Raw genomic sequence first — 17,775 nt, 5'->3', positions numbered from 1 at the left:
GAAGAGTGTTCAACGGTGTATAGGGTAGTGTGTAAATAGCTGTGTGACAGTGTGTAGGGTAGTGTGTAAATAGCTGTGTGACAGTGTGTAGGGTAGTGTGTAAATAGCTGTGTGACAGTGTGTAGGGGAGTGTGTAAATAGCTGTGTGACAGTGTGTAGGGGAGTGTGTAAATAGCTGTGTGACAGTGTATAGGGGAGTGTGTAAATAGCTGTGTGACAGTGTGTAGGGGAGTGTGTAAATAGCTGTGTGACAGTGTGTAGGGGAGTGTGTAAATAGCTGTGTGACAGTGTGTAGGGGAGTGTGTAAATAGCTGTGTGACAGTGTATAGGGGAGTGTGTAAATAGCTGTGTGACAGTGTGTAGGGGAGTGTGTAAATAGCTGTGTGACAGTGTGTAGGGGAGTGTGTAAATAGCTGTGTGACAGTGTATAGGGGAGTGTGTAAATAGCTGTGTGACAGTGTGTAGGGGAGTGTGTAAATAGCTGTGTGACAGTGTGTAGGGGAGTGTGTAAATAGCTGTGTGACCGTGTGTAGGGGAGTGTGTAAATAGCTGTGTGACAGTGTGTAGGGGAGTGTGTAAATAGCTGTGTGACTGTGTGTAGGGGAGTGTGTAAATAGCTGTGTGACAGTGTGTAGGATAGTGTGTAAATAGCTGTGTGACTGTGTGTAGGGGAGTGTGTAAATAGCTGTGTGACAGTGTGTAGGGGAGTGTGTAAATAGCTGTGTGACCGTGTGTAGGGGAGTGTGTAAATAGCTGTGTGACAGTGTGTAGGGGAGTGTGTAAATAGCTGTGTGACAGTGTGTAGGGGAGTGTGTAAATAGCTGTGTGACAGTGTGTAGGGGAGTGTGTAAATAGCTGTGTGACAGTGTGTAGGGGAGTGTGTAAATAGCTGTGTGACCGTGTGTAGGGGAGTGTGTAAATAGCTGTGTGACAGTGTGTAGGGGAGTGTGTAAATAGCTGTGTGACTGTGTGTAGGGGAGTGTGTAAATAGCTGTGTGACAGTGTGTAGGATAGTGTGTAAATAGCTGTGTGACTGTGTGTAGGGGAGTGTGTAAATAGCTGTGTGACAGTGTGTAGGGGAGTGTGTAAATAGCTGTGTGACCGTGTGTAGGGGAGTGTGTAAATAGCTGTGTGACAGTGTGTAGGGGAGTGTGTAAATAGCTGTGTGACCGTGTGTAGGGGAGTGTGTAAATAGCTGTGTGACAGTGTGTAGGGGAGTGTGTAAATAGCTGTGTGACCGTGTGTAGGGGAGTGTGTGTGAGAATAGGTGACATACCGTGTCGTCTGAGATGTTCTGGAAGGCCAGCAGCATGTTGGGGCAGGTGGGCAGCAGCATAAGCAGCTCCCAGACGCGCCTCGACAGGTTCTCAGCATGGAGGTGCAGCTCCTCACACCGTAGGTTCTGGAGTAGAATATAATACATCTTGATTTTGAGATTTGAACAGAAATTCAATATTTTCTGCTGTCACAGTGACAGAACCCATACCGATACACCACAGACCACACAGCCACAGAGCAGCAGCCCTGAAGCAGTCCTATAAACACAGCCCATGGCAGGCACACACTCAGTCAATACCTCAAGTAATTGTTTTAACGTTCTGGTCAGATCAGATGAGTGTTAGATGTGAGGAAGTGAAGAGGGGGGAGCGAGAGAGAGAGAGAGGGATAAATGCATGCAAAAGAGACTGAGTGAGTGAAGTACAAACAGCACACTGGATAACCCCTCTCTCGGCCTTCCCTGAGTCCCTGTGAAGGGAGACTATAAAAAGCAATGACCGCCGGATGACTTTGCATTTCAAAACGAGACAGCTCCCGCCGCTGTGACTAAAATATACACTTTGACAGACGAGCACCTTACTTCCTATGTATAACACACCTGGGCTGAGTCCTAAATTGCACCCTATTCCCTATATAGTGCACTACTATCGACCAGAACATAATGAGCCCTGGTCAAAAGTAGTGCACTATAAAGGGAACAGGGCTGCCATTTGGGACTCACTGCAGTACGTTTTACTGGACTATCAAACGACTGTCAGAAGAGAATTGGACAGTAGTGATGCATTATGCATGATGCACCTGGAAGGAACAGCCTACTTTATATTCTGGAAGGGCTTTTTGTTCAAAGTCTATTTTACATTTAATCGGATGGAGAGTATGTCAAGTCTGGTTCCTATGTAGCCATTTCCAAGCTGCTTTTTCAAATGCTCTGATGAATTGCTCTCTTATTTCCTTAGCTATATAATTAAGGGCATCTAATAGACATTTTAAAGATTATACCACAAAACCCATCCCCAAACATACACCCCATATCTACTCCGTCACGCACACTTTGGAGATGCGAAGGGGATTCCCCCACTCTTCCCCCAACATACAACCCTTTCACACACACTCCCCGTCATGCCAACCACACTTTGTCCCCCCCCCACACACACCATGGGACTGTCCAGGGCCCCCTCTCCCAGGGCGCCGGGGGCTTAAAGCAGGCCAGCATCTCACACCCCCTCGACATCCCCTCACACACAGCCCTAACCCACACCACACACACACTCCATGACCCACCTCGGGGCTGTCTCCCAGGGCACTGGGGGGTTTGAAGCAGGCCAGCATCTCCAGCAGGTCGAATAGGGTGGTGAGGTGGGGCTCCTGGAGCAGCAGTAGCATGGGGATGTGTTCCTTCTGGGGCGGGGGGAGACACGAGGCCGGGAGCTGCACCCCCTCGCCCTTACGTTCCCGTCGGGGGGCGCCCAGGGAGACAAACACCATCTGTAAAGGGAGGGAGGGAGGGGCATGAGTGCCATAGATGGGGGCCAATCGAGGGTTATAGGAATTGCAGCTTTTAAAGGCAATGTTTCCGCGTTAGAAGAGATCTCATTCACGTAAACACTGCATATGTTGGCTAAATCGGAAATGGCCTTTAAAAGACGCAATGCTTAATGACCTGCGATCGGATTGAATCCCGGCACTAGTGTGCGAAGTGCAGACTGCCAAGTGTGTGTAAGTAGTTACCTGCATGTCTTTGAAGCCCAGCTCATGCAGGGTCTTCTCATCGTAGTCAGTGGTGAGCTCATGGCCAGAGGAGATCATTCTGACTGGACCCATCAAACCACCTTAAGGAAACACACAGACTGTTGAAACACCCAATACTAAAAGCGGATTCTGATCAATTAAATTTGCTCCTTTCCCTTATTGAATAACCATCACTCAAATCTGAAAGGACTGGATAGAAACTGTATAATCTTACATTCTGAGGTGATTACTTCAATAAATCACTAAAGGAAGCATGCATTTCTAATGAGGAAACCATTCGCTGCACAGGAATTGCCCTTGGGGACAATAAAGATCTATTGAATTGAATTAAATTCAATTCAAGACTACTGCGACACAGGCCCTGTTTGAATACTCCTAAAATACTGCGAAAAAATACACTGTGCGATCAGTGATTACTTCAAAAGAGAAGGATGCAACAGCCTGGGGGAGAATCTCAACTGCATTTCCTTGATTCCATCCAATCGCATACTCATCCCCTCCTCAAAATTCATTGGATGAGAAGGTCAGACGTCCCTCCCCTCTGACTTTCTCATCCAATGGATTTTGAGAAAGCGAGGAGAGAGGAATCAAGTGCAATCGAGATTCTCCATTGGTATTGGCGCTACACTGGATTAGGGGTCAAAAGGTGAGAGGTGACAGACCTGGGAAGTCCCCCTGGCGGCTGCTCTGTCCAAACTCCTGCAGCTGGGCCTGCTGGTTCATCTGCTCCTTCTGCAGGTTCTCGTACCAGTGGGTCACCTCGGCCCGCAGGTCTGCCACCTGGTCACTGGGGTACATCTCGATGGTCATCTGGTACCAGACACACAGGATGGAACGTACACACACACACGCAGACAGGCAGGGACAGACGCGCGTGCACACACACACATACACACACACACACACACACAGAGAGAGACGAAGGCATGCGGACAGACAGACACAAACACACATGCGAACAAACAGAAAAAAGTGTTAGAAAAACATCCTTACAAACATCTAGAATGAAAACAGCATTCTTCACAGTAGTATCAAAATAAACATTTCTACTCCACTAAAGCATGAAATTAGCTTGCGCCAATCGTTCCCATTCATTTTGACATTGTGGCCTGTAGATTTTTCCTAACCCAACAGAACACAAGAGCAACAAGAGCATTTGAGTGTGCCAAATCGACCAAGGGTTAATAATTAAGTACCAAGATGCTGGGTACTTTCTTGGGTACCTTGTCGGGCAGGCCGGCGGGCTGGCACACGATCCTCAGTGGCAGAGACTGCTTGTCGCTGAGCGCCTTCAGGTGGCTGCTGATGCCCGTGCCCTCGATCTGCCACTGACGCAGGTGGTACGCAAACCTGGAGAGGGGGCAGGAGACAAACAGAGTGTTGGGGGGCAGAGAGAAAGTGAGAGAGCGCCAAAGAGAGACACGGTTCTTAGTGCTAGTTGAAATTAGCGCGGGAGTTGAGGGGGGAAAGTTTGGGTAAAGGGTGGATGGGCCAAGAGAACTGGAACAAGAGCTTGTCCTGTAGCTCTCCAGGTCCAGGGATGGTCTCCACTGGGTGAGTCAGAAATATAATTGATAATAAGTAGTGTTTTGGTTAAGTTTAGACGTTCGGGGGTTAAAGTAGGTTGAGAGGATGGAGATAAGGAGCGCGTGTGTGTGTGTGTGTTTCTCTGTGTGTGAGTTTCTGTGCGTGTCTGCTTGCGTACGTGCGTTTCTGTGTGAGTGTGTGTGTGTTTGTTTCTCTGTGTGTGCGTTTCTGTGTGTGTGTGTGTGTGTGTGTTTCTCTGTGTGTGAGTTTCTGTGCGTGTCTGCTTGCGTACGTGCGTTTCTGTGTGTGTGTGTGTGTGTTTCTCTGTGTGTGAGTTTCTGTGCGTGTCTGCTTGCGTACGTGCGTTTCTGTGTGTGTGTGTGTTTCTCTGTGTGTGAGTTTCTGTGCGTGTCTGCTTGCGTATGTGCGTTTCTGTGTGTGTGTGTGTGTGTTTCTGTGTGTGTGTGTGTGTGTGTGTGCTCCCTACCTGCGTCGGAAAGCCTCCAGGTGGGTCTTGAGCATGAGCAGGCCCCTCTCGATGACGGTGAGGCTGGAGTGGGCGTCCTTCTCCAGGTTGGATGAGGTCATCATCAGGCTCTCCATGCACTTACTGATGAACTCCTGCTCCTTCTCCAGGCCTGTCTTACCAGCTGGGAGACGGACGGACAAACCGAAAGGCACGCGCACACACAATCAATATCGGTCAAAATCAGAAGGTCATCATGGTGACTCCTGATAGGCAAGCTGAAACAAGCTTAGCTTCTACACAAACATCTAAAACCGCTCGTTCAATATAATGACTAGAAACTAGGATGTTTTGGATCCAACCCCTGGATCTAGACGCACTGCTGTGGACAGGGTTTTCACTTTGTTTTTTGCAATATAAATAAGGATGGTATGGTAGAGAAATACTACTACTACCACTAATAGTCTTCAACCATGTACCAGCTGAGGTCCACTGACCGTTGATGTAGTAGGAGTTGATGTACTGGATGGCAGCTCGGCTGATGTCTGCAGACTGGGCCCTGAGGGCGATGCCCCACAGCTGGTCCATGCCACACAGCTACAGAGGGGTCAAAGGTTAGAGGTCACAGATAAATGTTGACAAGGTGACAGCAGGGTTCAGTGAGAGGTATGGCGGGCCTGGAATTTACCAAACTGAGACGACACAAACTGTGTGTTTGTGTGTATAAATGTATGAGCAACTGTACTCGGGTGTGTGTGATTTGTGGATTCAAATAAAGTATTTAAAGTGTGTGTGTGTGTACCTCGCAGTTGGAGCCGCTGTCGTAGGCGCTGGTGGCCAGACGGGCCAGGTTACAGAGATGCTGGAAGAGGTTGAGGCCCGTCATGCTGATGGTCTCTGGCTTCAGCTGGGGCATCTGAGGAAACACAGGAGGTGTTATGGGCAAAAGGTATTACATTTTACATTTACATTTTAGTCATTTAGCAGACGCTCTTATCCAGAGCGACTTACAGTTAGTGAGTGCACACATTATTTTATTTTTCATACTGGCCCCCCGTGGGAATCAAACCCACAACACTGGCGTTGCAAACGCCATGCTCTACCAACTGAGCTACATCCCTGCCGGCCATTCCCTCCCCTACCCTGGACGACGCTGGGCCAATTGTGCGCCGCCCCATGGGTCTCCTGGTCGCGGCCGGCTACGACAGAGCCTGGATTCGAATCAGGATCTCTAGTGGCACAGCGATGCAGTTCCTTAGACCACTGCACCACTCGGGAGGCAATGATAGACTTTAGCGACTTTAAGGCCAATGCTTTAAGGCCAAGGCTTTTCAATGATTTGGGTAACTTTTCCGATTTGTTTCCCCCGGCTATTGAATCACTTTTCGATTACCTTTCACAACGAATTCACAACTTTGGGACGTTTTAAATGACTGTCCACAAGCTAGTTGTTTATTTTTTTCTAGCTTTTTAACTGAGGTTCACTATCAACACCACAGACCACGTTGGAATGACCCTTGTCAGACACCCCTCCCCACTAAGACCAGATGGTCCAGTCCAGTCCGGTCGTACCTTTTCCAGGAAGAGGTGTTTATAGGTCTCCATGCCCATGGCATGCTGGTCTTTGCTGCGGACCTGGTTGAGGAACCAGTGCAGCGCGTCGTCGTAACACTCTCCATCCTCCACCAGGCAGTGCCACAGGATGTCCACCTGTTCTAGGCTCAGTCCTGAGGGAGAGGAGGGGCTGTTAGTGTATTCATATAGAAATACCCTGCTGTTATACATGCACACATTCACTGCTGCGGAGAGGAGTAGCTTAACTGGTGTCTGAATGTTGGCACACAAACACACACTTCAGACTATAAGGGGAAGATGAGCGTATCACTCCCACACTGGATCCACAATGGACGCAAACACACACGCAGATAGACACCACATTTACAATTTCACATACACACAATTTAAATGTTTGCCAGAGAAAATTGGCTGCAGTATGTATTACATTATTATTCCTTTTGTATCACGGAGAATGGCACTCTGTATGACCTGATCAGGCGCCACCAAAACAGGGAGTCTCCCAGTCTACCTCTAAATCCCAAATATTAGCTCCCCTTCACGCATACACAAAAGCGCACAAAAACACACTGAGGAGGCACACACAGGCATACACAAAAGTCACACACACACGGCTATGAACAGAGTGAGTTAGCTAGCTAGGTAGATCCGGTCACCCCCCTCTAAAGACTCCAGAGGACAATGATGTCTCTGTTTTAGGAGAGAGAAGCTCATCGGGTTACACATCTTATCTAGGGTAAATTCCATCACCAGGGTGTAGCCAGACAGCCAGCCAGCGGCAGAGAATGATAGGGAATGTTTCTGTTGAGCTGTATGTGAAGACTGGGTAATGTAACAGAAAGCTGGAATCAGAGTTTCTTATTGGACCAGTGAAGGTTGTTCACTCCCCGTTTCAGTCTGTTTTGTTCCATTTGGTGCCTAATGAACGCGACCCTGTTGACTTACTGAAGTGGTCCGGGGAGCCCAGGGTGGAGAAGACACAAGTCAGGAACTGCAGGCGTACTTGGACTTCCGCACTGTGGCCATACCTGTGATCGCATAGTAATCAAAGAACATCATTCATAATGAACTATTCCGTTTCCTTTTTGTATTGCACCATCACTATAACGTCCATTTCAACACGTTTCACATTTCAAATAAAGGAAATCAAAAGACTAGCTACACCCTCTGTAGTTCTGTCAGGACAAAACACACGTGTCATTTTGTCTCTGCGGTCCCTTAAAGCGGCCAGCACCTCCCAGCTGGCCACATACACAACCACAGAGTCACTGTCTGCAGCCATTGCACACCAGAACCGCACTGCAGCGAGACTGGTCGGCTTAATAAGCTGCAGTTACATTGGTATACCTACAATACATGCTGTGTTACCAAATATGTTGACCATATTCCACAGTAATAAGACTATTACCGTTGTATTGTTACAAGGCAAAGTCAATAATGTCAATGGGGGGGGGGGGGGGGGGGGTAGTGTAGTGGAGAGAATTGGTGGGTTACTCACAGGGCAAACTTGTGCCTCTGCTCTCGGACCTCCTGGATGTAGTGCAGCAGGTTCTCAAAGAACAGTTTCATCATGTGCAGCTCCTTCTCTGCCCACCTGAAAGACATCACACACAACATCAATGGGTGCGTTCGTAAATTCAGTATCGACTTCCGATTTCTGAGCACTCTCGTCTGAGTGTGCCAGAGCGCAGAATAACTGACGGATTTACGAACGCGCAACAGCAGTTGAATATGACCGGTGTCAGTAAATGTCTGCAAAAAAACAGAATTGAATTGTTGCCAGCAGCACAGTTACAGTCACCAACGATCTGGGTAACATGAAAACAGCCTAACCAGCTCTGCTAGGGCGAGCAAAACGGTCAGAGTGCGGTGTTCTCTCATTTGTGTCTGGAAGTAGCTAGCAAGCTAGCCAACTTTGCCAGTTAGCTTGGGTGCTTGACAGCCGTGTGAAAACACTCCTGAGAATGCTCGGATCAACCCTACTCCTACTCCTCGGTCAGAGCGTCCAGCGTGCGCTCTGAACGCTCCGAGTGCGAAGCGCTCTGAATTTACGAACGGACAATTTGACAACGCTCTGAATTTACAAACGCCCTGAACGCACTCTGGCACTCCAAAGTGAATTTACGAATACACCCAATGTCACAAAAATAGTCGTTATCACACACATGATATTCGGTGATGCCATGTAATGGACAACGTTTGTCTGTTCTAATCATGCCGATGGTGCGATGCTTACATGGTGATCCAATGGGTGTCGTAGCTGGAGCCGAACTGCTGAAAAGTGCCGAAAAGTTTGGGAAGGAGGCGCAGAGAGACGACCACGGATCTGTGAGAGAGAGAGAAGCATGGAGTCACAAAGCAAGTTTCACATAATAGCTAGCCAACGAAGGGATCTTATTACAAAATCATTTCACATCAATTCATTTCAGAGCTATGTTGTTCACACAGACATACACACTCATATATACACACGTACACACACGTACCTGTGGTTGGCTAGGTTCTCCAGGCAGCCCTCGATAAAGCGCATGCGGATCTGGCGGTCGGTAAACCAGCACACCAGAGAGCACAGCAGCTTCTCCGCCTCATTGATCAGGCCCTCCGACAGGTGGATCTGATGGAACAGGGAAGAACGGAGAAAGGTCACTCGCATCTTTTTCAGACTTCAGAATATCACAGAGATCCTAAACTAATAGCGATAACTAACCTTATTAATAAATTAGCTGCTCCTTGAAACCTGAAGGAGGAAGTGATGCACTCTCCTAATACGTTGAGTATTTAGTAGCTGACAAAGCGTGTTTTCCACACAGTAACCAGGATTCCATCCAACCATTTTTATGCGAGTAAATTACCCGATGGATAAAAAACTAATGACAGGCCTGATGGAAACTGTCAAATTGTCAGTATATTCCCTAAATGTCAACAAAAACTAAATACACTAGTGGATAGTTTTTTTGTCGGTGATTAGAGTATGCAACAAATTGCAGTGCAAATTGTGCAATAGTTGATAGAATAACCATCATGTGGAGATATATTTGCAGTCATGCGATGCTATGTTGTCTCTACAACTTGAAAAAGCATGGACAGTTTATTACGCTACAGATGAAATAAGTTGAGTTTTTGTTTTGTTTTTGTGAATGAACATTTACACGACAAAATGTGTAGTTTGTTTCTGGGAACTCAAACTCTGCTTCTATGCCGCTCGGCTTCAAGGCTGTCTGACTACTAGCATGCTACATGCTTTTATTCAGCAAAAGATACCATTGAAAGGAAGTCTCCACCAGAACGCTTTCTCAGTGCACTGTGTTATCCAGTGTCATGGTTCTTACCGCGTCCTCATCCTGCACCAGGTCCCAGAGCAGCGTGTTGCCCTTCTTGCACACGTTGTCCAGGTTGATGTCGGTCACGGCGTGGCCAGAGTACTGGTGCTTGTGGACCTGCGGGCCTGCAGAGGAATAAAACATAGCCGCTGGTGAGAAAGAGAGCCATAGTAAAATGTTCAGTAAAGATTTACTGTACTGCTAAATTGTCATGCTAAAATGTCATGCTTTAAAATGTTGCAAGGTTAACAACTGAAATCGAGTGATTACGTTCACAGGTATAAGCTCTGAGCAGGCACGGCACACAAGTCCACTGATCTTTCTTTCATTTTGTTAATTTTGTCGTTTAGCAGACGCTCTTATCCAGAGCGATTTACAGTAGTGAGTGCATACATTTTCATACTTTTTTTCCCGTACTGGTCCCCAGCGGGAATCGAACCCACAACCCTGGCGTTGCCAGCACCATGCTCTACCAACTGAGCTACACGGGATTAACTGATGGTGAAAGCGTTTAACTGGATTGACCCATCCAGATGATGGGAAGATTAGTAGAACCATAACTACATTATTCTTGCTGCTGTAAACTGAGGCACATTATCGGTGTGCAATGAGTGGGTACACCGTTCCGTGAGTGCGGCATTCCGTGAATTTTCCAACCGCGATTTCGGGGAAACTTGGGAATTTGGGGGAAATTACAGTAAATTCACAACCCTAGGTGCACCGTGCAGTGCAGCCTACCTTGCACCATGTGCTCGTGGTAGATAGAGGCCAGGTTGGGCAGGTGCTGCTGCAGGTGGGAGCTGAGCTCGGCGTGCGAGTTGATCTGCACCAGCTCCTCCTCACAGCCAGATTCCTCACCGTCAAAATCGGCCATGTTCTTCTCCGACTTGGCGCTGATCTGGGAGCTGCTGCAGGACACGTCGTCTGCGCTCAGCATGTCGTCCACCATGTGCCTGGCGGATGATTCAATGTTAGAAGGGCAATGCATATTTTCGTCACTTGAATAAGCCCTAGTTTCATGTCGCAAGGAAAACAGTTACATTTACACTGAATGTCCAAAACATTGTTCTTTCCATGACAGACTGACGAGGTGAATCAAGGTGAAAACTATGATCAATTATTGATGTCACTTGTTAAATCCACTTCAAATCAGTGTAGATGAATGGTAGGAGACAGGTTAAAGGATTTTTAAGCCTTGAGACAATTGAGACATGGATTGTGTATGTGTGCCATTCAGAGGGTGAATGGGCAAGACAAAATATTTAAGTGCCTTTGAATAGGGCATGGTCGTACGTGCCAGGTGCACCATGTTGAGTGTGTCAAGAACTGCAACGCTGCTGGGTTTTTCACGCTCAACAGTTTCCCATGTGTATCAAGAATGGTCCACCACCCAAAGGACATCCAGCCAACTTGACACAACTGTGGGAAGAATTGGAGTCAACATGGGCCAGCATCCCCGTGGAACGCTTTCGACACCTTGTAGAGTCCATGCCCCGATGAATTGAGGCTGTTCTGAGGGTAAAGGGGAGTGAAACTCAATATTAGGAAGGTGTCCCTAATGTTTGTACACTCAGTGTATGTCTAGTTCCTCTTGACATGTAGAAATTATTGACTGGACACACTTCTACACATCTATGCAACTACAGCCAACTCAACCGTCTATGGATTTTATCTAAGCTCATTTGGACGCCGACATAATTGCTAGTAGTTGGTCCTGATTCAACATGTAGAATCGGCCACGGACAGTTTGTCTTAGTTGGGGTCTGTAGTTGGATAGAAGCCTTAAAATAACCTTCTCTCTAGGAAAATTTGCCAAACATAGACCATTGTGAAAGAGGAGATATAGAGAAGATAAAGATTAGCGTAAAGAAAGCAAAGAGATGGTGATAGTCTTACCCTTCATGGTGGTGGTGATTATGGTGATGGTGGTGGTGGGGCCCGATGAAGTGTCGGCAGTTGAACAGCTCGTTGCCCATGGCGTCCCCCAGGAAGTCCCCAGGGCAGGGCAGGCAGGGGGGCTCCTGGGGTCCTGGGGCCATTTGGGATGAGGGGCCTCCCATCTCTGAATGTTGTTGTTCGGGCCCCTCAGGCCGGGCCGAGCAGGCGTCCAGCATCCTCATGCGCCCCTCCATTGATGCCGCAGCCGTTACCATGCCGATGGCTGCCTCTGAGTTAAAGGGCAAACCTTTGGGTTTTGGTCCGTCTCCTGCTCCTCTTTCGCCCTGCTCCTCCACCAGCACATCGGCCGCTTTCCGCTTCCTGACCTCCGGCTGGTCCCGGGGCTCCTTCTGCGGACTGCCCTCGGCCGCTACCCCCCGGTTGTTCCCCTCTTCATCCTCTTCATCATCATCGTCATCTTCTTCTTCATCATCCTCTTCGTCATCTTCCTCCTCATCCTCTTCCTCCTTGAGGACCTCGCTGTCGGCCATGTCGTCAGAGTGCAGCTCGCTGCCAGGGCTTCCCGCTGACTGGCTGGCACGGCTGGACCCCGCCTCGTTGCTGGAGCCCTCGCTGTGGCCACTGCTGCTGCCCGGCCCGCTGCTGCCCTCCTCCATGCTGTTGGCCGTCTCATCCGAGCTGCCCTGCATCGACTCCTGGACGGGGCGGAGAGAGAGGAGACCGACTCAGTTCCAGTTAAACCAGCCATACATCAGAACCACAACACTTTTTTTATTACATGAAACCAGAAAAATGCGAATAAAATTGGGATATTGACTTGGATTGGCTTTTGGATAATAAAAATTATAAAAAAGGTAGCAATTGGAGACAGTGGCTACGTAAACAAAAAAAACTAAGCATGGATTGCTGAACAGTGCTGGTTTGCTCCTAATAGCAATTCCTATTAAACGTATAGAGAAAGTGCATCACTTGTTTCTCCAGCTAGATAGTGTGGAAAGGGTACTAGAGTGCTGCTAACCTCTGTGTCAGAGAGTCTCTGCTGGCCCCGCTTGCTGCCGCTCATCATCTGCTCGTCCATCTCCATGTCGCTACCGCCGCTGTGGTGCGTGTCGCTGTTGTCACTGCTGTCCGGGCTGGCCGCTGGGGAGCCTGGGTAGAGACGAGAAGCAGAGGCTTGATGCATCAGATACCGCATCTCACAAAACAGTTCAGAGTTCATAAGGGCACAATCCCCTGTAGCTCAGTTGGTAGAGCATGGCGCTTGCAACGCCAGGGTTGTGGGTTCGTTTCCCACGGGGGGCCAGTATGAAAATGTATGCACTCACTAACTGTAAGTCGCTCTGGATAAGAGCGTCTGCTAAAATGACTAAAATGTAAATGTATATATCAGCAGAGATGTTTAAGAGCATATGTTTCTAAGGCAGTGGTAAACAACCCTGGTTATTGGGTTCTAAAGGGTGTTCAAGACCTTTGTTCCATTCCAGCACTAAAACATCTGATTCAACACCTTCATCACCTTGATTAGTGCTGGACTGGACCAAAAACCTGCATACCACTGCAACTCTACCGCACCGGAGTTGTTGACTACCACTGATCAAAGATAAAGAATATATATCCCCTTGAAATACACACACACACAACACACATCCGTCGTACCTTTCTTGTTGCCCATGGGGACGTTGGTGTTGAGCAGCGAGGCGAAGGAGCTCTGCTTGGAGAGCTGGGCCTTAGCGGACAGGGCGTTGTTCCACAGAGCCTTGATCAGCATGGAGGCCAGGTACAGGGTCTGAGGAGGGGGGGGGCGGGCAGCATAGAATTACATATAGAATCACAATTATAGGATCTATATGGTGTACAGGTGACCAAGACAAAGAGCAGCTCAGTTAGACTGGGTTAACGTGACTGTAAAGCTCATCGTCAAAGTCATCTGGTGATATATAGATTAAATCACACTCAACATTTGATCGTCCACTCCTTGCCATGGCCTAAGGCAATAATAGGGCCGGGACGATACCAGTATCGCAATACTTTTTCCATGGCAAAAATGAAAACACGAAGCAAATCAAACTCTTTGATCCTTAAAAACCTGCTGTATGTAAAGTATTGTGTGCTATAGCTTGGAAAATAAATAAATGTGACTCTGGATGACAACATAATGTTTGTTTCTAACATTAGGGCTGTTTTCCTAAAGAAGTTAAATTGGCTTTGTGTTGTGTTTCCTTGCCACGATAATAACGAGTATCGCGACACTGGCATCTTCCCGGACCTAGGTAATTTGTAGTCCTCATATTCTGAGAATACCATCAACTACCAATGGGCACTCATGATGTGTGGCGTGTGTGTACCTGTTCGGTGTGGGCGCTGGGGTGCAGGCCGGATACCAGGTTGAGGACGTGGCGCAGCGGCACCGGGTCCAGGTTCTTGATGAGGGAGGGGAACAGGTCGTGGATGTAACGGCTACAGTGCTTCAGCTACAGGGGGAGAACAGATAGAGAGACAGGGTCAAGGAGAAAATCAGTGAGAAATGACCCAAAAGTCAACTTTGGATTTCAATGAAAGTTATGATAGCACATCAAAACAAAAATAAATTGGTTGAATATAGTAAAAAAATAAGTAGCACATATGCATACAAATTCAGCGCATGAGTGCTGCTCTAGGATTAGGTCCCTCATGTTCTTGTAATCCTTTTAATTTTGATAAAAGAGGCAAAATTGATCCTAAAATTCAGCACTTCTGCTGAGAAGCTTTCTACATGCGGCCCCTGGTGTTTAGGGCCTAGTTACCTGAGCTGCAGCCCAGATGCAGTCCACATGCTGGGTGCTGAGCCTGCCTTCTGCGGCAAGGAAGTTCAGGATCACTTGGCACTGTTTAATGATCTGGAACAACAACAAAAGAGGCACAAAGACAACCTCCGCATTAACAGGGGAGTTCAAACACAGACTGTCCACAAAAATGTATTGACTTACTGTAATAATGACTTGGAAAGGGAAAACTCACCTCTATGTGCAAATTTGGTCCAAAGATGTGCTCCACCACATTGTTGTTGATTAGCCAGTCAGCTAGTTCCTTCGCTATTGACCTGGAGGGACAGTTTGAGGTTGAGGTACGCTCCTTTTACGGTCCGTGATGCAGTGCTAAATCAACTCAATGGACTTACGTTTCATTGTAAAACCAACTCAATGGACTTACGTTTCATTGTAAAACCAACTCAATGGACTTACGTTTCATTGTAAAACCAACTCAATTGACTTACGTTTCATTGTAACACCAACTCAATTGACTTACGTTTCATTGTAACACCAACTCAATTGACTTACGTTTCATTGTAAAACCAACTCAATTGACTTACGTTTCATTGTAAAACCAACTCAATTGACTTACGTTTCATTGTAAAACCAACTCAATTGACTTACGTTTCATTGTAAAACCAACTCAATTGACTTACGTTTAATTGTAAAACCAACTCAATTGACTTACGTTTCATTGTAAAACCAACTCAATTGACTTACGTTTCATTGTAAAACCAACTCAATTGACTTACGTTTCATTGTAAAACCAACTCAATTGACTTACGTTTCATTGTAAAACCAACTCAATTGACTTACGTTTCATTGTAAAACCAACTCAATTGACTTACGTTTCGGTGTCGGACACCAGAGACTCGTTATTACAGACGTCGTTGAAGGTGTGGAGCTGATTCTGTGGGGAGAAAACGAGACTAAACATTTAATTGGCACAATGACAATGAATTATGTATGTACACACCAATATACTTCATTCATTTATCGAGTCATTGACCCTAGTGTAAAAGTCTTAGTTCCATTAAACTGAAAGTCCTTGTGGAGCTTTAATAAAGTATACAAGACAAAGTGAGTCGGTGTCAAAAACAAACCAGCTGTCACAATGTACTTCACAGTATCCCGGCCTAGACTCCCAAAGAGCAAGCAACACAGCAGTGTGTGAGAGTGGGTGTAAGCGTCTCTGTGTGCACGTGTATGAGTGATTCTCACCGTGATTTGGCTGAGGCCGGCCAGCCTCATTGTGAGCGTGGGGGACATGAAGTACTTGAAGGCCAGGTCCAGGCTCTCCTTGTCGAAGCACAGCGCGCTGTCCAGCGGCTCCTTCACCGTGCTCCACATCAGGTCGGCCATGTTGCGCGCCGCGCTCTGACGCAGTTCCTGGTCCGACAGCTTGCACAGGTACCTGGGGAGGGACACATTTAGTGGAAATACGTTTATTCGTGAATTTAGTTAACTTTATTTAAATCAGGAAATCCCTTCGTTAGGAAATACTTTTATTTAGTCGCTTTGTCAGGTTCTCTCAAGAGTGCTGCTGGAGAAGACATGGTAGACAGGTTGGACCTAATGACTGGACAAACGGGACTAAACAGTCAGGACTAAGAGTGTGGCATCTAGAGGCTGGCTACAACACTCAGATTAGAAGCACTTTGATAAACTGAGAAAAACCATGACAACAGTTGGCTACAATGAGAATCTACGGTCTCTATGATCAATAAAATACAGTAGGTATCTTTTTAGTAACTTCTGAGAAAACAAACATTTTGCTAAATTCAGGAGTAATACTCTATAAGGTAGTGCATGGCACTGGAGTCAATAAGTCACATTTCATCATTCTTCTTAGACAGAGGATCAAAATGAGTTAATCCATCAGAACCAGTTAATCCAGCCCACCTAGGTCACATGACAGAGGTGCGGCGAGGCCTGCGAGCTGTCTGGCTGCTCCAAGGTCATGTGAGGAGAAGCTGATTGGAGCACTGGCCACTGTTGCCATGGTGAGGGAAGCTCTTCCTAGCAACACCAGTTAGTGGCACTGCAAGAGTTAAGCACGCTACACTGACTGAGGGCATCCCAGCTGCAATTGCTTTCCAGACAGAAAAAATATATACAGACAAGTCTCTGATTTAATTTTGAAATTCAACTCAAATACAAAAATATGCTTTGTAAGAGCATCCACTAAATTCATCCTTCATTTATGCCAATCAACTGCCAATATGTTGGATAACACCATTTGCATAATGTCCCCCTAATACTACATCCAATATTCAGGGGAGCATCTCTATCAAGTGCATTTGATTGTGTGTTGGAAAGTGGCTGGCGAGTTGAACAACACAGCACTGTGTATCCAAATACAATATGCATTTCAAACAGCCCCTCGGGCCATTTCCGACGAGAGGAGCTCCGACTGCAACAGCAACTCTCCTCTCTCTGCCCCATTTTCTTATTCTCTTACCATGACTGCAGAAAAAAGGCACTGAACAGCAGTATGGAATGCCATATTGTTTAGAGCTGTATTTGATATGGGGAAAACATCATGACTAACATTAACCATTTTATTCAATACATTATTTGTGATTCAATCTGTATTGATACATGCCTAATTAGGGATTTCAAGGCACTAGTGAAAACCTACTGGTGGTGAGACACTGATGAAGACTTAATTATCCTCACTCAAGTAAATACAGAGATTTCACCAGAGTTTAATTGATATGGAGATTGTGAACTTACCGTATTACATACGTGCGGAACGGTATGATGTGCTGCATGACGGCGGGAATGTGCAACCATATTCGGATCTGTGTGTGTGGAGAGAACAAATTGGAATCAGACTGACATCCCTTGAGATGTGTGAGAAGCAGTGGAAAACCTAAAAATGGATGCCACGCTAACAGAGCTAGCTGACAACTGATTATTCACTATGATTACTGACGGAGAGAGCATTCACAAATCAAACAGCTGTGCTATAACATATAAACTGCTTCAAGAACATCTGCATATATCTGGCTCTGGAGATGGAGCCGAAACAGCATCTGGAGGTAGTGGTAAATATATCCAGGATTGGGTGGATATATATTGGGCGGTTGGGTTGTCATATTGGGCGACTGGGTTGGGCTGCAATGTTGGGTGGCTGGATTGCATTATTGGGCACCTACCGGCTGGGCTG

At 46.9% G+C, this 17,775-nt stretch overlaps 1 protein-coding gene across 2 annotated transcripts in view; it reads right to left on the bottom strand.

Annotated features, from left to right (window-relative positions):
- The window catches only part of LOC311113579 (ubiquitin carboxyl-terminal hydrolase 34-like), a 62,344-nt gene that overhangs the window by 32,751 nt on the left and 11,818 nt on the right, over nt 1–17,775 (bottom strand). Inside the window, exons 6-29 of one of the 2 annotated variants that reach the window (XM_084156827.1) lie at nt 17,340–17,407; nt 15,825–16,017; nt 15,452–15,513; nt 14,812–14,893; nt 14,598–14,690; nt 14,160–14,285; nt 13,471–13,600; nt 12,833–12,963; nt 11,812–12,509; nt 10,654–10,868; nt 9,925–10,064; nt 9,082–9,209; nt 8,832–8,921; nt 8,094–8,189; nt 7,541–7,623; nt 6,593–6,747; nt 5,823–5,936; nt 5,518–5,617; nt 5,042–5,204; nt 4,224–4,377; nt 3,690–3,837; nt 3,007–3,107; nt 2,560–2,763; nt 1,277–1,402 (exon numbers count right to left, since the gene is read on the bottom strand). In XM_084156827.1, coding sequence (XP_084012953.1) covers nt 1,277–1,402; nt 2,560–2,763; nt 3,007–3,107; nt 3,690–3,837; nt 4,224–4,377; nt 5,042–5,204; nt 5,518–5,617; nt 5,823–5,936; nt 6,593–6,747; nt 7,541–7,623; nt 8,094–8,189; nt 8,832–8,921; nt 9,082–9,209; nt 9,925–10,064; nt 10,654–10,868; nt 11,812–12,509; nt 12,833–12,963; nt 13,471–13,600; nt 14,160–14,285; nt 14,598–14,690; nt 14,812–14,893; nt 15,452–15,513; nt 15,825–16,017; nt 17,340–17,407 — 3,600 coding nt within the window. The remainder of the gene's footprint in view (nt 1–1,276; nt 1,403–2,559; nt 2,764–3,006; nt 3,108–3,689; nt 3,838–4,223; nt 4,378–5,041; nt 5,205–5,517; nt 5,618–5,822; nt 5,937–6,592; nt 6,748–7,540; nt 7,624–8,093; nt 8,190–8,831; nt 8,922–9,081; nt 9,210–9,924; nt 10,065–10,653; nt 10,869–11,811; nt 12,510–12,832; nt 12,964–13,470; nt 13,601–14,159; nt 14,286–14,597; nt 14,691–14,811; nt 14,894–15,451; nt 15,514–15,824; nt 16,018–17,339; nt 17,408–17,775) is intronic. The other variant, XM_084156828.1, reaches the window with a different exon arrangement.

Source organism: Coregonus lavaretus (assembly GCF_964263955.1).
Source record: "Coregonus lavaretus genome assembly, chromosome: 40".
NCBI classification, from domain to species: domain Eukaryota; kingdom Metazoa; phylum Chordata; class Actinopteri; order Salmoniformes; family Salmonidae; genus Coregonus; species Coregonus lavaretus.
The sequence above is the reverse complement of the archived record's forward strand: the minus strand, read 5'-3'. Positions and strand labels throughout refer to the sequence as shown.